Consider the following 22,767-nt stretch of genomic DNA (forward strand, 5'->3'; position numbering starts at 1 on the left):
CCACCTTAGGAAGGATGGCACCGGTCGCAGCACCACCTGGTCCCTATGAAAAAACGTAAATGGAGCTTTGCAGGACAAGGCTGCCAGCTCAGAAACTCTACGGATAGAGGTGATCGCCACAAGGAAAACTACCTTCCAGGATAAGATCCTGAGAGAAACTTCTCGCAGCCTGGAGAGCGTCAAGGACCAGATTGAGATCCCAAGGTTCCAGGGGAGACCAAAAATAGTCTTAAAGCAAAGGTGCCATTAATTATTTTTTTTATCATTTCATGTGTTTTTATTTCATTATTAGATTTAATGTATTTATTTCACATAATGCATTTTTTTTTATTAGCACTTTTTTATTGCATCTGTGTATGTGCCTCTTCACAATATATGCACAGATACTATACGGCATAGGAGAGTAGGTACGAGAGCCGACCCCATCTACTATGCCTCTGCCGTTCTAACTCTGAACTGCGCATGCTCTGTGGCATGCGCAGTTCACAGCGACTGGCATAGTCCCCCCCCCCATTCTCACAACCAGCGAGATACAATAAAGCAGCCGCAGCCTAGCATTACAAGAGTGGGAAGGGCCACAGTTTTTGGCCCTTCCCAGCCTCACAATACCAGCCTGCGGCCACCCCAGTCTGCGGCCATCACGCCAGATGGTCGGGTACTTGGTTGTACCCGGCTCTTCCCGGTACCCTTGGTGGTGGCGGGTAATAATGGGGGGGTTAGTGCAAGCCTTTTTACTGGCTAACACTAAACCCTGCCTTAGTAATGGACGCTGTCAAAACAGATAACTACCATTACGAAGGTGCTAAAAAAGTATTTAAAAAAAACAGGAGGCATAAGAAGATTACAGATTACAAAAGGATGGTAAATCCTTTGGGATGGAGTCTTCCGGGCCTTAATCATGGTCTGAATGACCAGATCAGACAAACCTTTTAACTTCAAAACCGCGGTTTCAACAGCCAAGCCATCAAACGCAGCCGAGGTAAAGTGAAACATTGAACCTTGGGAAAGGAGGTTGTGTCACAGAGGAAGCGGCCACGGAACATATGCTAACAGGAGCATGGGATTCGCGTACCAATCTCTGCGAGGCCAGTCTGGGACCACCAAAATGGCTGGGATTCCTGCGTCCCTGTCCCTTTTCAGCATTGACCAGGGAAGAACCAGAGCGCTCGCTCCTATTGCCCTGGTGACGTAGTCTGGGCATTTGTTCCACCTAGCACAGGATCCTGGCAGTTTCCCTCCATACAGTCCTGCTTCTCGTACCTCCCTGGCGATTGAGGTACACCACTGCTGTAGAGTGGACTGTCTTTATTCACACTGGAAGACCCTGGAGACGAGGACGTCCAGTGAGCCGGCGCCAGGAAAATGTCTGAGTAGAGCCATTGGTGCCACCATGACCTTGGTGAAGACCCTTGGAGCAGTGGCCAATGCGAATGGGAGGGTCACAAACTGGAAATGTTCTGATCCTACTGCAAAGTGCAGGAAACGCTGATGTACTTGAGCAATGGGAACATGAAGATAAGCATCCTTGATGTCTATTGAGGGCCGGAACTCGTCGACCTCCAAGCAAGCGACCACCAATCGCAAAGACTCCATGCCTAAACTTCACGTATCGATTGAGACGTTTTAAATCCAAAATGGGTCAAAAAGATCTGTCCTCCTTCTGCTAACTACTGAGGAAGGCCTTGTAAGGCATCCGCCGTGGCCTGAGAAAGGCGGGCGAGATTATCTACCTCCTGTGCTCACTAACAATGGGAGTTGAGGAATTCTGTGGTGGTTTACGCGGAGGGCATTGAACACAGAATGTGTCATGCTGCCCGCATAGGAACTTAGTACTGCACTGTGTACATGCATTACAATGGCGAGGGGGGGGGGGGGTTGGGTCTTAGGAGCTTAAGGCTGGGTTCACACGTGGCGGAATTTCACTTGAATTCCGCTGCGGACACTCCGCATCGTTAATCCGCAGCGGAGCCGTTTCTCCATTGACTTCCACTTTAATTTAGAAGTGTTCGTTTAGACGTTGAGTAAAATTCCGCTGCGGAGCATAGGCTGCGGAGCGGAATTTGGTGTCCGCAGCATGCTCTGTCTGTTGCGGAGCAGTGGCGGACTGGTTGCGGACTCATGGCGGAATTTCTCCATTGACTTCAATGGAGATTCTAAATTCCGCAATGAAGTCCGCAGCTGTCATGCGCATGTTATGTGTGCTGCGGATGCGTCTTGCTTTTTTAACATGACATTTCTTCATTCTGGCTGGACCTATGTATTTCTAGGTCTACAGCCAGACTGAGGAAGTCAATGGGGCTCCCGGAATTACGGGAGCGTTGCTAGGAGACGTCAGTAAATAGTCACTGTCCAGGGTGCTGAAAGAGTTAAGCGATCGGCAGTAACTGTTTCTGCACCCTGGACAGTGACTACCGATCCCAATATACAGCAACCTGTAAAAAAATAGAAGTTCATACTTACCGAGAACTCCCTGCTTCTGTCTCCAGTCCGGCTTCCCAGGATAACGTTTCAGTCTAAGTGACGGCTGCAGCCAATCACAGGTTGCAGCGGTCACATGGACTGCCGCGTCATCCAGGGAGGTAGGGCTGGATGCCGAAAGAGGGACGCGTCACCAAGACAACGGCCGGTAAGTATGAAATTCATTTACTTTCACTAGGGAAAGTGCTGTCCCTTCTTTCCATCCTGCACTGATAGAGAGAAGGGAAGCACTTTTTCCACAGTCCGCAGCAGCTAGTCCGCATCAATTCACTGCACATTTTGGGCAGATCCGCAGCGTAATCCGCAACCCGGATTAGGTGCGGCATTGATGCGGACAGTTGCGGAGGAAATCCGCCACGTGGGGGCATGCCCTTACCCTTTGAAGAGATTATGAACCTTTTACAAAAAAAACACTATAGCCAATGGCTATCCTACTAGACCGCCTAGGTGCCATGTCCCCCGTGAGGCAGGATAGTTTCCAGCGCTATACCAGTTCTGTACACCGCTCAGTGTACTATGAAGTTCACTACCGGTGATAGAGAGAAGCATCTAAGCAGAACAGAAAAACCCCTCCCCTCCAGCCAAAAACCCATGCCACACTGGTTGGACAGGGTGGGCATGTGACTTAGGTCCCGCCTGGTGACCAATCAGAACGGGAAAACAGAACGGGAAAGCGGTGGGGCAGGGAGAATAGTGGGCGGGAGCGCGAAGGGCCATGGTCAGCTTGCGGCCTAGCAGAGAACCAAAGCCAGGGCCTAAATTGATGGCGCTTCCGGCGGAACGCCACGGCTTGTAGTAAAAAACAGAAAGTAATGCTGAAGTATTTCTGCCAGCACATAAGTTTTAGAAAACCCTTTAGTAAGGACATAACACCTCAGAATAAAAAAAAAAAAACCTCTATATATAATGGCCCAATACCCGCTGACAAAGTTTGAATGCTCCAACACCACAGCAGCTCCCAATAGGGGGGGGGGGGGGCGGAACTTACCTGACAGTCGTCTTCGGAAAACACTCATAGTGTGGATGTCTTGCATTCTCAACCACTGTGGCAGCAATAATAGGGGACTGGGTGACTAAGGCGAGGAACATCCACCAGAGAGGTGGGCATCCACTAAGGATTCGTGGGAAGACCTTCCACCGAAATTGCAGGCATCCTCTGAAGCAGTGGGAATTCACTCCTCCCAGCACCCACAGGCGAGTCACAAATGGAACACACAATAGACTCGCACTTGTACCGGAATAAATAAAAAATTAAAATTAAAAAAAGAGCAGTTGCCTGCAGTGCAGGACATGTCTGCCTCCTACGGATGCTAGGGTAAAACTGAGGAGTGGAGTGCTCAGAGGGTATAACTCACTGGGCAGAGCCACACATTTTTTTTTATATTTACCTAGAGTCAGCCTCCCAGTGACATCGGCCTATACCCATGGTACTGTGTCCCCCAGTGAATACTTTAATGAGAAAAAAAAAGACTTCCAAGTGCTGTGGTCTTAAAGACCTTCTCAAAAAAACCTTTAGCCCTCAATACAGTGGTTTTAAACAGCCACGCCAGTAAAGCATAGGTAAAATCAGAGTCGCGAGTCTGGCATACATACACTGGCAGTTGGTTATGGAACCTGGAGTCCATTAGGTCTATGTCCAGGAGACCCCCACCTAGAGTAGACTTCCTTGAATATATCTCTGAATGAAGTGCCCATCCACTCTTCTGGGTCGACCCATTCACAACCGAAGAAGTCGGCGATCCAGTTATCCAATCCTGGAATGTGGACTGCCGAAATTACTGGCACGACTCTGCCCATGTCAGGACGCCTGATGTCTTAAATATGAAGCGTCGCTGCGCGTTCCGCCCTAAGGGTTGAGGTAGGTGACCATCGTTGCATAGTCCGTTTGATCCCTGTAGAGGTATCCAGTCATGGGATGTTTCCAGTGCGGGAGAGCTAAAAGAATGGCCCGCAGTTACAGCATATTGATCGGGGAAAAGAACTCCCGAATGGACAACACCCCTTGCACCGTGAGGTTCCGAAGCACCCCTTGCCAGCCGAGGAGACTGGCCTCCGATGTCACAGACAGCAAGTGTAGTGGCTGGAAGGAGCAACCCAGAACCAATTTGAGGGAACAACAGTATACTTCCACAGGAATACTGTCCCATACTGTAATCATGTTTTCAGTACGGGACAGTATTCCCACTGGGAGGCAGGGACTTCTAACATTATAGATAATTATAATGCCTGGAGCCCGCCTCCCTGAACTGGGTTCAGTACGGGAAATACTGCCAACATATGGTCCATATATTACGGCTAAACACGGCCATCTGAATGAGGCCTAATGAATGGAGACAGGCCAGTGCCTTTGGACGGACCAGACATTCGGATGAAGGGAGCCTGAACCTGGCCTGAGCAGTGTCGAAGCACATTCACAGAAAATGCAGGTGTCTAGAAGAGGAGAGGGAAGGACAGTTGATTTTCCAGTCAAAGCGGGATAAGTTGTCCAGGGTCATCTGCAGGCTTTCCAAGTAGGCCGATCTGGACGGAGTTTGAATTGGTCCCTAAAAAAATAGGTTTTGGAAATCCTGAAGATGTGAAAAACTGCTACTAAATAGTTCTAAGCTGTGTAACGTCCTAGAAAAATCAAAGGACGTTCAAAAGACGATGCCAACATAAAGTAGCCACATGGTAAATGTTAACTAGTTACTATTTTGTAAGGTATTACGATCTGTCTTACAAAACAGATACATTTAAATTTAGAAACATAGTAAGGTTTCCAAATTTTCTCCAAATGTTGGTGTTTTTCACAAATAAACACTAAATCAACAAAATGTTACTACTAAAAGTACAATGTGTCACGAGAAAACAATCTCACAATCGCTTGGATAAGTAAAGGCTCTTTTACACGGGTGAAACACGATCAGCCGATGAACGAGTAACGTTTATGCAGGACAAAATATTATTTTTGTCGGCAGCACATATCCCTGCGTAAACAGGGAGACGTGCTGCCGACATGATGGAAATGCATGGGGATTAGCAATCGTAGTAACGATACATTACGGATCATCGCTCCTTGTGCCGATCAAAGTTTTCACTCCAAATTGACCTGTATAGAAGGACCCTAAAACCATTCCAAAGTTATTACCACATACATTGACATGTCAGATTTAAAAAATGGGCTGTGTCTACAAGGCCAAAATTGTCCGTCTCTCCAAGGGGTTAAGGTTACATTCACACGACAGTGAAAAACCGCTGTGTATTCACACGGCCGTTTTTTTAATGGCAAATTAATATTGGCAGTCAAAAAATAGGAAACGGATCTGTGACATGGGGATTCAAGAGGCAAGGGAACTGAAAGGGTATGTTTACACGGGCGTTTTATGCCTCGAATTACGCCATGAAAAGACAGCTCCATTAGGTCTGCAAACATCTGCCTATTGCTTGCAATGGGTTTTACGATGTTCTGTTCCCACGAGGTGTAATTTTACGCGTCGCTGTCAAAAGACGGCGCGTAAAAAGACACCCACGTCAAAGAAGTGCATGTCACTTCTTGGGACGTTTTTGGAGCCGTTTTTCATTGACTCCATTGAAAGACAGCTCCAATAGCGTCTGTAAAAGATGTCGCGAAAAACGTGAGTACTTGCAAAAACGTCTGAAATTCAGGAGCTGTTTTCGCATGAAAACAGCTCCGTATTTTCAGACTTTTTGGTCCCTGCGTGTGAACATACCCGAAGGCTTCCGTAGCCGACGGCAAGATGGCGCTGGCCCAGGAACTGAGCCGGCGTCATAAGCGGTGGACGTCAGCTGTATGTTACAGCTGACATCCACCTGTAACGGCAGGAACTGGAGCTAGCTTTGATTCCTGCCATTAACCCCTTAGATGCAGCGATTAAAAGCGATCGCTGCATCTTAGAGGTTGCTAGCAGATCCTCAGCCCTGCCATGCAATCATTGCTGCCGATGCTGCTAGGACAACAGGAAGCCTAACAATGGCCTCCTGCTCTGCCATTACGGAAGCCGATTAGGCCCCGCCGGGAGGCGAAACCTAATAGGCTTGCTGTCAGTGAATGATTGACAGATCGAATACATAGGTAGTGCCATGTATTAGAAAAAAAACAAAATCAGACAGTTGGACCTTCAAGTCCCCTAGTATAAAAAAAAAAAAAAAAAGTGTTAAAACACATAATAAAAGTTTCAAGAAATAAAATAAAAACACAAATCGCCCTTATCAAGTCCATAACAATTGAAAAAAATAAAATAAACCATACATATTTAGTATCGCCGCGTCCGTAACGGCCTAAAAATATGTCATTTATTCCACGCGGTGAACGGCGTAAACAAAAAAAATAAAAATACTATACCAGAATTTCTGTTATTTGCTCTACAAATATTGGAATAAAAAGTGATCAAAAAGTTGCATCTATCCAAAAACGGTAGCTATATAAACTATAGCTCGTCTCGCAAAAAACAAGCCCTCATACGTTATGGTTCTCACAACTTGGCGAGAGAAAAAATACATTCTTTTTTACAAAAGTCATTTTATTGTGCAAAAAGTTGTAAAGCATAAAAAAAGTGCTATAAATTAGGTATCGCCGGAATCGTACTGACCCGCAGAATAACGTTATCATGTAGTTTATAATGGATGGAAAACGCTGTATAAAAAAATAAAAATAAAAAACTATGCCAGAATTGCAGTTTTTTGCCTCCCAAAAAAATGGGATAAAAAGTGATCAAAAAGTTGCATGTACCCCAAAATGGTACCAAGAAAAACAACAGCTCATGCCACAAAAAAACAGCCCTCATACCGCTACATCTATGAAAAAATAATATTAGTTAAGGCTTCCATAAGCCAGAAAAGAAAAAATATGTAGTTGTGCAGATCAGAGGGGAACATTTCTTCTGTTTCAAGAGTCGAATTATCAAGGCCCTAAGATTAGGGAACCAGGAAGGGTAGGGCCCAAACATACATGCTGGGGGGCGTGGCATAGCGCGCAGCAAGAGCGGTCGCATGTTCTAGGAGCTCCGCAGTAAACCCGCACCAACGTTATCCTGCAAACATCCTAAGGCTTTCAAAATACCGTCCAAACCATCCAGTCAAAAGGTGACTACCGGAGCCAGTATGAGCCCCACCAGAGGTCAATTTGGCCACGGAGAAGCTGCAGGGCTTTGCACGGGGTGAGGGGCAAGATGGCGGCCGCCCTCCTCTGCCTCAGCGCTCTAAAGGAGGAGAAGCATCAGGCAGCCTGGACGCAGCTGCAGAGGCAACTCCGGAGCCCACACGGTCAAAAATTACTTCCCAGCTACTCACAGCTATCGCAGCTTGCAAAACCTCGCTTACTGGTAAGCTGGAGGAAGTGAAGATAGACATTGGCCTTATGAAACCGGACATGCAGGCCATGAGGGAGCGATTGACACACGTGGAGGACAGAGTATCCAGTGTGGAGGACAGGACAGAGTCCTTGCCGGGCGCCATTGCTGATCTGGAGTCGGCGGCTGAATTGTCGAAACAGAAGTCTGATGACCTGGAGAACAGGCTCAGAAGTAACAACATATGGATAATCTGCATGCCGGAGAGGGTTGAAGGTCAGTACCCAGTTGATTTCGTCCTGCAATGGATTAAAGATCTGCTCCCTGATGTGCCATTTACACAAGCCTTGGCGGTTGAAAGAGCTCAGAGTGCCGGGGAGACCGTCGCCCCCCGGGGCACCCCCTAGACCGTTGCTCGCCTGCATGCTAAATTGCAATGACCGGGACACAATTTTACGATAGTCCCTGACTTCTCGGCTGACTTGCAAAAGAGATGTGCGACATTTCTTGCTGTTAAGAGGCGCCTGAGAGATCTGGGTATTCCACACTCCATGTCATATCCAGCTAGGTTGCGAATTGTGGATGGAGAAAGATCCGTTTTTTTCAATTCCGCGCAGGATGCTGATGAATGGGTGAGAAGCAAGCGCCCACCTCGACGAAACTAATTCTGCCTGATAACACAGATGGAGTTTCGTGCAAGGATGACTGATGATATTGGGCTATTCTGAATCACCGGACTTCCATAACAAATCGTAGGATTTCGGGAACATAACATTCTGATGGTGATCAGGACTAGGTCTGACAGAGATCAGTTAGTCCTACTGCCTGGCCAGTGCGACTTTTTGTGTCCTTTGATTTGTGGGGAGCCATACCTGAGGAGGCTGCCGCACGTCCCCTTAATGATGGAAGCTTAAAGAGGCTCTGTCACCAGATTTTGCAACCCCTATCTGCTATTGCAGCAGATCGGCGCTGCAATGTAGATTACAGTAACGTTTTTATTTTTAAAAAACGAGCATTTTTTGGCCAAGTTATGACCATTTTCGTATTTATGCAAATGAGACTTGCAAAAGTAAAAGTACAACTGGGCGTGTATTATGTGCGTACATCGGGGCGTGTTTACTACTTTTACTAGCTGGGCTTTCTGACGAGAAGTATCATCCACTTCTCTTCAGAACGCCCAGCTTCTGGCAGTGCAGACACAGCCGTGTTCTCCAGAGATCATGCTGTGTCGTCACTCACAGGTCCTGCATCGTGTCAGACGAGCGAGGACACATCGGCACCAGAGGCTACAGATGATTCTGCAGCAGCATCGGCGTTTGCAGGTAAGTCGATGTAGCTACTTACCTGCAAATGCTGATGCTGCTGCAGAATCAACTGCAGCCTCTGGTGCCGACACGATGCAGGACCTGTGAGTGACGTCACAGATCTGCACTGCCAGAAGCTGGGCGTTCTGAAGAGAAGTGGATGATACTTCTCATCAGAAAGCCCAGCTAGTAAAAGTAGTAAACACGCCCCGATGTAACACACATAATACACGCCCAGTTGTACTTTTACTTTTCAACACGCCCAGTTGTACTTTTGCAAGCCTCATTTGCATAAATACGAAAATGGTCATAACTTGGCCAAAAATGCTCGTTTTTTAAAAATAAAAACGTTACTGTAATCTACATTGCAGCGCCGATCTGCTGCAATAGCAGATAGGGGTTGCAAAATCTGGTGACAGAGCCTCTTTAACTATTTGCAGTTTGGAGCGGGTATTACCCCCGTATACTTAAATGCCACGTTTTTTGGCACGCTCCGGGCAATGTAACACGCATCTCTATGCATTGTCGGTATTGTTCTACTATTTACAATCTGTTCTTTTGGGTTCCATATTGGAATGTGCCTAGGGTGTGGGCAGTTATGATACCACTCATGTACAAATGTAAACGCATAAGGGATGCATCGAATCATTATCAGCTGCTTCTGAGAAAGGCGGGATTGTTGATGTATTTCAGGCATTGTGGATCTCTCCTACATGTGGAAGTTGTATTTCATGTATGTCTTCTTTAACTGTAATGTCGTGGAATGTGAGGGGAGCCCGCAGAAGAGAGTAATATTGTATGGTTATATTCGCAGAGTTAACCCTCATATATTGTGCCTCCGGAAGACTCATTTAACACCAGCTAAAATGAAAACTGTTCTTAGGCCCTGGGTCCAGTGGTCTAGCCCCTCATATCACACATAGTACTCGAGGGACGGGTCCATTTTGGTACACAAAATCGGTGAGATGGGAAGCTATCCATACTAAAACCGATAGTGAGGGCAGATATGTATTTGTGTATGTTCTCATAGAAAATGTTCCTTATGTTTTATTGGGCATGTACATTCCTTCGCCAGCATCTTTACAGATTTTGCATATGGCGGCTACCTTTGCTGCAACATATCCGACCGCTAAAGTGTTGGGCATGGGAGATTTTAACATGGCTGTGGACTGCAGCCTGGATAGGTTTAGTGCTTCTTCTGGGCAGGACCGAGTGCCCCCGCCATATCTGTACTGGGTTTACTGTTTGCTAAGATGGGATGGACGGATCTTTACCGATATAAACACCCGACAACTAAAGTGTATTCCTGTCACTCCCTAGGCAGAAACTCCCTATCCCGCATAGACTATATGGTGGGAAATTCTCTCATTGTGCCTCTGGTTGAATCTGTCTCTTATAAATCTAGAGCAGCGTCTGATCATTCTCGTATGGTGACCAGCTTTAGTCTCCCTGGCCCCTCCTTACCTAGGAGCTGGAAAATACACCCCTTTTGGTTGACCCTGATAGGCCCTCAGGATAGGATCCCTGATCAACTGGAGGTATTTAACATTTGAAAATTCCAGCATTGCATGGTATACTCTGAAGCAGGGGTCGGGAACCTATGGCTCGCGAGCCAGATATGGCTCTTTTGATGGCCGTATCTGGCTCGCAGACAGGGCTCCTACCTGTCTATGGGAAGGATGCATGCACCGCGCTCCATCAGCCCGTGCACCGCGCTCCATCAGGCCGCGGTGCACGCTGATATTGGTAGTTCTTTGATGGCCTGATAAGCATTGGCGGCAGTGGTGAGCGGCAGGGAGCATGGACTACATTTCCCATAACTCCCTGCATAGCCGCGCCGTCTGCAAGCACGCACCTGCGTCCCCTAGTGAAGCGGCATCTGCCTCCTCCCTTGTGTCTCCCTTGGACGTTCCAGAAACCCCTGGCTGTGCTGCTGCTTTGAATGTGAACATTATAACATGGAAATTGTTACACAGCCTCATGGTCAGCAGCAGTGAGCTGCATCAATAAAGGGGCTGTGTAATACAGTGTGTCCCACCAACCCCCCCTTCCCACTTCACCCCTGAAAATAATCCCACATAATCCATTATATAGCCCCCCCCCCAAAAAAAAAAAAAAAATATGGCCTTAAAAAACATCTGCCACCCATATTACACTCTTGGGGGCTTTAAATTAATCTCTTGTGGGCATAAGAAACGGATTTAAAGGACCACTATCAGGGCAAAAATCTGTTCTGAGCGCTTCTTTACAGCTCTGGAGGTCTCCCAGAGCTGTAATAAAGCGCTCAGGAACGGCGCCCGTGCTATATGTTATTGGGGCGCTAGCCCCTGTTTTTACCTTCTCCCATAATGCAGCGATTCCACCCGATGACGTATCTGTGTGGGATCGCTGCATATACTTTCACTCTAGCACGCATGCGCCGCCGGCTCTGCCTCCTCGGCGCTTGCTGAACCGAGGAGACATGAGCTTCATAACCCCCTCCATTTATATTCGTTGTGCTCCGCAGCTCTTACTTCCGCGTTGAACCGTGCATCTTACGTCGTGCTGCCACTGGTGCGCATACGCTGCCAGCAGATTCCATTTACCTCTATGGAGAGAGAGGGAGCAGCGTGACGTAAGATGCAGGGATCAACCCGGTAGTCGGAGCTGCAGAGCACAACGAATATAACTAGTTAGTGAAGAAGATGGCTAAAAGAAAGAAGGATGAGGAGTATCGTACTTTTCAGCAGGAGTGGACAGACGAATTTGCCTTTGTGGAGAGAGCAGGTTCACCAGTTTGTCTTATATGCAATGATAAAATTGCATCCATGAAGCGGTCAAATATAAAGCGCCACTTTGACACACGCCATGCTTCATTTGCATCGAAATATCCTGCAGGGGACAGCAGGAAGAAAGCCTGTCAAGAGCTGCTGTGCAAAGTGCAAGCTAGTCAGCAGCAACTTCGAGTTTGGACCCAACAAGGTGACTTAAATTCGGCTAGCTTTGTTGGTGCTTTGGCAATTGTCAGAAACGGAAAACCATTCACAGATGGGGAGTATGCCAAAACATTTATGCTTGATGTTGCCAATGAACTTTTTGATGATTTTCCGGATAAAGCCAAGATTATCAAACGGATAAAAGACATGCCTCTGTCAGCAAGAACAGTTCATGACCGTGCCATCATGATGGCAAATCAGATTGAGGCATCCCAAGTGAAGGACATAAATACAGCTCTGTTCTTTTCTCTTGCTTTGGATGAATCAACTGACGTAAGCCATATATCTCAGTTCAGCATCATTGCAAGGTATGCTGTCGGTGACACGTTACATGAGGAAAGTCTTGCTGTTTTGCCTCTGAAAGGGACAACAAGAGGGGATGATTTGTTCAAGTCATTCACTGAGTTCACTAAAGAAAAAAATCTACCAATGCATAAACTTATTTCAGTGTGTACTGATGGTGCTCCATGCATGGTAGGAAAAAACAAAAGGATTTGTAGCGCTTCTTCGTGAACATGAAAAAAGACCTATCCTTAGTTTTCACTGCATCCTACATCAGGAGGCACTTTGTGCTCAGATGTTTGGTGAGCAGCTTGGTGAGGTGATGTCACTTGTCATTCAGGTGGTCAACTTTATTGTTGCCCGTGCTTTAAATGATCGCCAGTTTAAAACACTCCTGGATGAAGTTGGGAATAATTATCCTGGTCTGCTTCTGCACAGCAACGTGCGCTGGCTGTCAAGAGGGAAGGTGCTCAGCCGTTTCGCAGCTTGTCTGAGTGAAATACGAACTTTTCTTGAAATGAAAAACGTTGACCATCCTGAGTTGTCCAACACTGAGTGGCTCCTGAAGTTCTTCTATCTTGTAGATATGACTGAACATCTGAACCAGCTCAATGTGAAAATTCAAGGCGTTGGTAATACAGTTTTATCGCTTCAACAAGCTGTGTTTGCATTTGAAAATAAGCTGGAACTGTTTATCGCAGACATTGAAACAGGTCGTTTAATACACTTTGAAAAACTGGGAGAGTTTAAAGATGCATGCACAGCAAATGACCCTGCACAACATCTTGATATTCAGCAGCTAGCAGGCTTTACATCCAATCTCCTGCAATCATTCAAAGCGCGCTTTGGAGAATTTCGTGAGCACACTCGTCTTTTTAAGTTCATCACTCATCCACATGAGTGTGCACTGGACAGCACTGACCTGAGTTATATCCCTGGTGTCTCCATCAGAGATTTTGAGCTACAAGCTGCTGACCTGAAGGCTTCAGACATGTGGGTGAATAAGTTTAAATCACTTAATGAAGATTTGGAAAAACTTGCACGACAGCAAGCAGAGTTGGCAAGCAAACACAAGTGGAGAGAAATGAAACAACTCCAACATGCAGACCAGCTGATTGTCAAAACTTGGAATGCACTTCCTGTCACATACCAAACACTGCAGCGTGTGGGTATTGCTGTACTGACAATGTTTGGCTCTACCTATGCATGCGAGCAGTCTTTCTCACATCTAAAGCACATCAAGACTAACATACGTTCACGTTTAACGGATGGAAGTCTCAACGCCTGCATGAAGCTAAACCTCACCACGTATGAACCAGATTACAAAGCCATCAGCAAATCCATGCAGCACCAGAAGTCACATTAACGGTAGGAAGTATTCTATTCATCGTTGGTTAGCAACAGCATTAAAACGTTATTATGTTATAAAAAAAAGAGTTCGGAGATTTGTTGTTCTTTAAAATTAAATACAAGTCAATGTGTGCACTTTATGTACAGTGAGACTATTTAATAAAGTTCAATTATTTATTACGCTGGGTGTGCCTGCTTGTATGTACCACTTTAAGTAGTAAATGCTTTAGTTCCCTATGGGTCTGAGCCTCTCTTTTTTGTTCATTTTCTGTAAGACCAACACTTTTAAAAGGGCCACTGACAGATACAATTGCTCCAGCGGTCACTTAGTACACAAAGGAGTGTTCCTCTCTGCTGCACTAAGCCACCGCTGGACCTAAACAATAATTCGCTGTAAAATAATAAAATAGATAATTGACATAACTGACAATGCGTTGTGTGACATGTCCAACATTCCAGCTTCTTTCTTCTGCGAATGCCTCAAAGCTGGCATTCTCTCAACATCAGGTGGGAAGAATGCCAGCTTCCAGTCATGCGCAGGAAAAAGAAGAAGCCAAACTGCTGGACTGATGTCATGCATCGCAAGCTCACAATGTAAGTTATTTATTTAATTTTTTTACTGCTAATTACCATTGTTTCAGTCCAGTTGTGGCTTTATACAGCAGGGAGGAGCATTCCTTGCTGTACTAAGTGAACATTGGAGCGATTGATCTGTCAATGGCCCTTTAAACATATTGTACGGCTCTCGCGGAATTATATTTCAAAATATGTGGCGTTTACGGCTCTCTTAGCCAAAAAGGTTCCTGACCCCTGCTCTGAAGGCATACCTTAGAGGGCGTCTCCGGTCCACTATTTCCTATTTAAAAAAGGACTCTTCCAGAATTGAGTCCGAGTTGGAGAAGCAATGCGCAGCTCTAGAGGGTAAATACACTGATGATCCCACTGACATAAATAAGGATCTATGACTGCAAATGAGGCGGAAATACCTATTACTGCTACAGGAAAAGGCAAATAGGAAGATATTTTTTGCGAAGCAATCGTATTTTGAGTTGGGTAACCAGTCCAGCAAACTCTCGGCCCACTAAATCCATCAAAACTCTAAAAGCCCAGCTATTCTCAAAATTCACAGTAGGGGCTTATTCAGACGAACGTAAAATACGCGCGTGCAACGCGCGTGATTTTCACGTGCGTTGCCCGTAGCTATATTAGACAATGGGGCCGTGCAGACATGGCAGCGTTTTTTGCGCAGCGTTGCTCCGTTGCAAAAAACTCACGACATGTCCGTTGATTCACCGTTTTCAACGCATCACGCACCCATTGAAGTCAATGGGTGCGTGAAAACCACGCATGTCGCACGGAAGCACTTCCGTGCGAACTGCGTGTTTGCGCAACAGCTGTCAAAAGGATGAATGTAAACAGAAAAGCACCACGTGCTTTTCTGTTTCCAAGCATCCAAACGGAGTGTCTTTGCGATTAGCGAACCCCGACAACCGAAGCTAACTTCACCGGGTTCGGCCAAACTCGTTTTGGCCGAACCCGGCAAAAAAATTTCCGGTCCGCGACGTCGGGAGACATTCACTGTGCATGGTGCTGAAAGAGTTAAACTGGTTCAGCACCATGGACAGTGACTTGCGATCCCAAAATACATGAACCTGTAAAAAAAAAACGAAGTTCTAACTTACCGATTACTCCTGTCTCCTTCCTGCAGTCCGACCTCCCGGGATGACACTTCAGTTCAAGTGACAGCTCCAGCCAATCACAGGCCAAGCATTGGCTGCAGCCAATCACAGGCTGCAGCGGTCACTTGGACTGCCGCGTCATCCAGGGAGGTGGGGCTCGATGTCAAGAGAGGCGCGTCACCAAGGACGCGTCACCAAGGCAACGGCCGGGAAGTTCTCGGTAAGTAGGAACTTTATCTTTTTTTTTTTACAGGTTTTTCGCTGTTGTGTTCGGCATTCACTGTCGAGGGTGCTGAAAGATTTAGCTCTTTCAGCACCTTGGACAGTGACGGGCGTCGACAAGCCTCATCTCTATGATGCCGGCTGCGCGAAAATCACGCAGCCGCGCATCAGACACGGATGACACACGCAGCTGTCAAATAGTGTTTGCGCGCGCAAAACGCTGCGTTGTTTGCGCGCGCAAAAACGCAACGCTCGTGTGAATCCGGCCTAGCTCTGGGGATTGTTTGACGCACTCCCAAGGAATAGCAGAGACATTTGTGCAGTTTTACAGGGCGCTATATACCTCTCAATCCAGTTATATGTCTGAGTTTCAGTCCTATATGGATGGTATTTCGTTTCCAACACTGAGTATAGAAGGTAGAGCAGCCCTGGAAGCTGATGTGACTGAGGAGGAGATACGGGAAGCCTTGAAAGATATGTCAAAAGGGAAAGCATCAGGTCCTGATGGGATCCCTATAGATGTATACCACAAGTACTCAGACCATCTCATTCCCTCACTATGCGCTATGTTTTCTTATGCACTTGATATGGGGCAGTTACCAGACAGCATGTATGATGCACTATTATTGTCCTGTTGAAACCCGATAAAGACCCTATGGAATGTGGCTCCTACCGTCCGATATCATTATTAAACAATGATTAAAAATTACTTACTAAAATTCTGGCAAACAGACTTAATAAAATCACTTCACAAGTTATTCATGATGACCAGTCCGGCTTTATGCCAGGGAAGCCTACCTCCGATAACATCCGGAGGGTGCAGATTCTTGCTCAGATAGGGGGTGCTATAAAGGCTGATTTGGCAATGGCGTCTCTGGACGCTGCAAAAGCCTTTGACTCCATTGAATGGGTATACCTGCTGGAGCCTTTGGAGAGGTTTGGGTTTGGTCCACAGTTCCTTAGATGGATTTCGCTCCTATACAAGGCGCCAAGGGCACAAATTCTGGTGAATGGTGAACTATCCCCATATTTCAGTTTACAGAGAGGTACTAGGCAGGGATGTCCCCTCTCCCCATTGCTTTTCACTCTTGCTATTGAACCACTAGCTATATGTATACGACAACACCCTGAATACAAAGGGATTTGTTTGGGGGGCAGGGAGGATAGAATTGGCATGTATGCAGACGACATGGTTCTTTTTATGTCCCAGCCAATTGTGATGTTACCCCTGGCGATTACTACTCTGGAGATATTTGGGAGGTTCTCTGGACTCCATATCAACTGGACTAAGTCTTTTTTTATGCCCTTACAGGGGGTGGGATGGCCAGACTCCGTACATGGCTTACGGGTTGTTTCCTCATTTAAATACCTAGGTATCATTATCAATCGGGATCATGGGGATGATCATGCCACTAATATATTGCCGCTACTGGAATACTTAAAGGTTAAGTTTAGGATCTGGAGCACTCTTCCCCTAGCAGTGACTGGCAGAATAAACTTAATTAAAATGGTCATTCTTCCCAAAAGTCTTTATGTCCTCGAACACACAGCGACACCAGTGTCTAAAACATTTTTTCAAGCAGATACATGCCTTATTTCCAGCATTTATTTGGGGTTCCAATCGATCTAAGCTCAGTCTAACTACTTTGCAGCGTTCCAAAACATTAGGAAGAGCAGCCTTGCCAGAGCTCTACCTCTATTATTTGGCGGGGCAATTAAGATATTTGAAAGTATGGGTCGCCAACATGACCTTGCCAAATAGGGAACATCATCTGACGTTTCATCTTAAAATGACCACTCTCTGGCCAGTATTAGAGGGGTCCCTGACTGCAATTAAAAATGTATTGCCCATTCATAGGGTGGCGTCTCAGGTGTGGATGGCTGTGAAAAGCATTTATGGGTACTCTGATGTACAAACTGATATGCCGTTATGGTTTAACCCACTCCTCTCCCAGATGTCATATGCTTTGGCTCCCTCCTTTTGGATTCAGCACGGGGTGTGCACTGTTGGGGATATGTATGAGGATAATATTCTTAAATCGTTTACACAACTGCAGTCTGACTTTGCAATACCTAGGGCTGCCTTTTACAGATACCTACAACTGCGCCATGCTCTCAAAGCCCAATACCCTTCCTCTGACACGGCATTCTCACAATTTCCTCTGATAGGAGTTTTTAGATACCAAGGCCCCAGAGGTTTGATATCTGCCATATACACATCTCTCATATCGGCCAAATTAGCAAGTACACCCCTGCAGGTAAAAGACAAATGGACCACACAGATACCTGACCTTACGGAGGGGGATTGGGATGAGATCCTATCCTCTCCACTATTTGTGTCTCCAGCCGCTAACAATAGGATGATACAAATACCCATAGTCCATCAAAGTTACCTTACTCCTGTTATGATTACAGAAAATGGGTAGGTGCCCGAGCACAGAATGTCACAGATGCCGGCACCCTAGGTCAGACTTTTGGCACATGATCTGGGCATGTCCATTTATTTCCTCTTTTTGGGAAGAGGCAGTTGGGGTAGCTACTGGAATTCTGCATATCCCAGTCCCAGTTAGTCCACAAGTTTGTTTGTTTGGTATTCTACAGGATGAACATTGGCCCCATTATTTGAAAATATTCCTCCGGGAAATATTGTTTATGGCACGGAAAACGATTGCTTTAAGATGGATGGACCCACGTCCTCCCACTGCGGCTAAATGGAAATCACTTGTGAATTCTATCATTCCGTATGAGAGGATAATGTATAGACAGAGAGGATGCATTGATAAATTCTATAAGATATGGGAAGCCTGGTGTGACTCTGCGGTGACTCAGTATACCCCACACAGGTATAATGACCTCCGCCGGTCATTGACACACAATTGAAGCTACTGGGTTGTGGATCTATAGAATTCATAAAATAGTGTCTTGATTTGTTTTTGCCTTTGGATACATGTTAAATGTCTGAATACATGTCTGTATTTGTCCTTGATTTGAAATGTTGGTGTGTTATGTCTCACACACATCTCTGCCTTATTTTCTGTATTATGTGCATGGTATTATTGCATTTGTACTACGATTCTTCAATAAAACGAGTTTAAAAAAAAAAATAAAAAAAAAAAAATATATCTGCTGGAAGCGAGGACAACACTTCCCAGCAAAATTCCCCAAACTGCAAAGGTGCGAAGTGTGGACCAAAAGGGGGATAAGGAAAGACATTTACCAGTGCGATACCGGCCTGTGCAGAAAGGATTGTGTCACAGCGTAACACTCATCTATGGATTATTTTACCCCATTATTATACCACCTGACTAAATTGATAAATCTTGTTTGTTGTTCCCCTGTAGCTTATTTACATGCCGCTGCTCAGTCCGTCGGCTCTTCCGGTCCGCCTGCTTCCAGCATGTACCGCTGGTCTCCCATCATGCCACGCGTCAGGAGCATGAACTTTCAAACACGCCTAGCTTGAGACATCATCGAATGGGACAACCCACTGAACTAACATCACTGATGATGCTCCTGTTCAGAGGGCAGGCCGGAAGAGGACTTTGTCCGGAAGTTAAGACTAGAGAAGAACGGTTGGGACGTCATCGGATGTGCTGAATTTCAACGGGGACGGCGTCACGTGACACTAATTGCATGTATAAGAAACCAAGATCTTTCAAAAGGTAAGTATATTAAAATGTTAGTTTAAGGCCTTATTCACACGGACGTGTCCGTTCTGCGCATACAAAAAACGCTGCGTTTTGCGCGCGCAAAAGGTTTGCATGGCATCAGCATATGGTGCGTGGCTGTGTGATTTTCGTGCAGCCGGCATCATTATGCCACTCTGTTTTTATGTTTACAAACAGAAAAGCACAAGGTGCTTTTCTGTTTTCATTCATTCATTTTATTACTACTGCTGCTGCGCGAATCACGCGCGGCACCTGCAAGTGCTTCCGCGCGCGATTTGCACGCACGCATTGACTTCAATGGGTGCATGCTGCGCGAAACACGGGCAAGTATAGGACATGTCGTGAGTTTTACGCAGCGCACATACACTGCGTGAAAATCACTGACAGTCTGAACTAGGGATGTCACGATACCAGAATTTGAACTTCGATACTGATACTTCGAAGGTTTAGTATTGCGATTTCGATACCAAAACGATACTTTGTCAACAATAATAAAAAAAAATAAAAAAAAAGTTCTTCCATTTTCTGATGTGAGGCACGTGATGTGATGATGAATTTAACCTCCACGTGCCTCACATTAAGGCCCCATGCACACGAACGTGCTTTTGCGGCCGCAATTCCCCCGAAAATCCACGGGAGAATTGCGGCCCCCATCTTCTGCGGTCCGGTCTCATTGAAAATAATGGCCGCGGTGAACGCCATAAAAAATAAAATACAATGGAAAAATTGCTGTTTTCTGTGAATCCTGACTTTAAAAAAAATTTGATAAAAAGTGATCAAAAAGTTGCATCTAGTCTAAAATGGTACGAATAAAAGCTACAAGTCGTCCCGCAAAAAAAAAGCCGTCATACAACTGCATCGGCCGAACAATAAAAAAAAGTTATGGCTCTTCAAATATGGAGACACAAAAACAAATAATTTTGAAAAAAAAAGAGCTTTAAGGCCGGATTTACACGAGTGTGTGCCTTTTGCGTGTGCAAAAAACGCTGCGTTTTGCGCGCGCAAAAGGTACTTAACAGCTCGGTGTGTCAGCCCCGTATGATGCGTGGCTGCGTGATTTTCGCGCAGCCGCCATCATTATGACACTGTTTGTATGTTTGTAAACAAAAAAGCACGTGGTGCTTTTCTGTTTTCATTCATACTTTTTACTGCTGTTGCGCAAATCAAGCGCGTCACACGGAAGTGCATCCGTGTGATGCGCGTGATTTTCATGCACCCATTGACTTCAATGGGTGCGTGATGCGTGAACAACGCACAAATAACAGACAGGTCGAGAGGCACGTCCTAATAGATGCCTGTCAGTTTTACACGGACAGGCAATAAGGCTATACGAAGTATACCAAACCATTATATCTGATATCTAAATATTGCATAGTGAAGTCCCGTAGTAGGACTGAAAAATTTATGTGAAATAAAAATTTATAATAAAAGGTACACATAAAAAAAAGTAAACCATTTTTTTTTTTTTTACATACAAAAATGGCTTTATTTAGTAAAAGCATAAAAATTAAATAAAAACTACACATATATGGTATCTTCGCAATGACTCAAAAAATAAAGTTAACATAGTCGTAAAAAAAATAAATAACAAAATAAAACAACAACGGTAAGGCTGGGTTCACACACCCTATTTACGGACGTAAATTGGGCGTTTTAACCTCGAATTTCGTCCGAAAATACGGCTCCAATGCGCCGGCAAACTTCTGCCCATTCATTTGAATGGGCTTTACGATGTTCTGTGCCGGCGGTCATTTTTTTTACGCCCCACTGTCAAAAGACGGCGCGTAAAAAAAAAAAGACACCTGCGTCAAAGAAGTGCCTGTCACTTCTTGAGACGCAATTGGAGCCGTTTTCCATTGACTCCATAGAAAAACAGCTCTAATTACATCCGTAATGGACGCAGTGAAAGCGCCTGCACATGCCATTACGTCTGAAATTCAGGAGCTGTTTTCAACATACCCTAAAAGTGCTAGTTTTTTTCCATTTCCCCCAAAAAATAATAAAAGGTTAATCAGTCATTTCCATGTATCCCAAAATGATAGCAATGAAGTTCCGGAAAAAAAACAAGCCCTGATATGGAGTCATTGACAGAAAAATAAAAGTTATGGCTCTTGGAAAGCGGCGATGCAAACTAAAATAATTTTAGTTCAAAAGTGTTTTTATTCTGCAAAAGTAGTAAAACATAAAAAAAAGCTATACATATTTGGTATCGTCGGAATCGTACCGACCCTTAGAATAAAAACAACATAATATTTACGCCGCACGGTTAACGATGTAAATGTAAGATGCATAGAATGATGGCTAAATTGCTGGGGGGTTTTTTATATCCCCCCCCCCCCCAAAATAAAAGTTAATAAATAATTTCTATATACCACAAAACGGTGCCATTGAAAAATACAACTCAAGCCGCAAAAAAACAAGTCCTCATACAGCGATGATAAAACTAAAAAAAAAAAAAATTGCTTGGTCATTAGGGCCCAGAATGCATGCAGGGAGAAGGGGATAAAATTGATGGCCTATCCCCAGGATAGACCATCAATATTTGATCGGTTGGGGGACCATGTCCCCTTCATTGTTTACAAAGGTACAGCTGCTTATCCGTTCAAGTGGCTGTGCCGAATACTCCAGTTCTTTTCATTCAAGTGAATGGGACAAGCTGCCTGCAGTCCTAGGCAAAGCCACTGCCGTGGCCGATTGGTGGGGGTGTGGAGAACAGACGCCCACGATCAAACATCGGTGGCTTACCAGCAGCTCTTAACCTCTGCCTGGGGAATCTCCAGAGACTTCACTGGAGCGTCCCCAGGCAAATTTTAAAAGAAGCCGGGGTCTTCTTTTATTGAGAGCACAGACCCACGCAGCAAGTCAGGCAAGAGGGAGTCCAGCACTGGAGGCAACATAGTTGGGCATCATACCCGTCCTATGTGTTTATGTGGGAAGACAGGCCCCTAATATATGATGCTTAAAGGAAGGGTGTCGCGAAAAAAAAAAATATATCAATTTGCTTTTAGTGTTTTATTAAAAAAAAAAAAAAAATTATTTGTGTGTTTGTGTTTTACTTTTTTTTATTTTCTAACTTTTTCTTGTCTATGGGGGCTGCCATTTTTTTTTCACCTCTGTATGTGTTGATTAACGACACATACAGACATGGAATACGGCACATACAGCCCCATAGTGAATGCGAACGGGACCCGTTCCATTCACTATAGCGTATGCCGTCTGTGTGGGAACGGCGCATGCGCCGCTCCCACACTGTCTAAATGGAAGGTCTTCGGCCAAGCAACATCCGGCGCCATTTTCTTGTGGACCGGAAGCCGCGGCCGGACAGTAAGATGACTACTTCCGGTTGCGGCTTCCGGAGCAGATGGACCGGAGGCAGCGGCTGGAGCAGGTAAGTTATGTCTGTGTATGTTCGTGTGATTACCACTGTATGTAAGCCTACTACACTGTGTATTCGCTCAAAAAATGGCGGCACACAGTGTAGGAGGTTTGAACATTCAATCCCCTCCTTTCTCCTGGCACTA

At 45.5% G+C, this 22,767-nt stretch overlaps 2 protein-coding genes across 3 annotated transcripts in view; one reads left to right on the forward strand and one right to left on the reverse strand.

Moving 5' to 3' along the window:
- Nucleotides 1–22,767, reverse strand: part of APTX (aprataxin) — a 63,970-nt gene that overhangs the window by 39,573 nt on the left and 1,630 nt on the right. The gene's annotated exons all lie outside the window — the stretch shown is intronic.
- Nucleotides 11,755–13,693, forward strand: LOC142741469 (general transcription factor II-I repeat domain-containing protein 2-like). Its single transcript, XM_075850873.1, has 2 exons — nucleotides 11,755–12,519; nucleotides 12,605–13,693. Exons 1-2 carry the CDS (start codon nucleotides 11,755–11,757, stop codon nucleotides 13,691–13,693), a joined length of 1,854 nt encoding a protein of 617 aa, XP_075706988.1.

Source organism: Rhinoderma darwinii, chromosome 1 (genome assembly GCF_050947455.1).
Source record: "Rhinoderma darwinii isolate aRhiDar2 chromosome 1, aRhiDar2.hap1, whole genome shotgun sequence".
Taxonomy (NCBI): domain Eukaryota; kingdom Metazoa; phylum Chordata; class Amphibia; order Anura; family Rhinodermatidae; genus Rhinoderma; species Rhinoderma darwinii.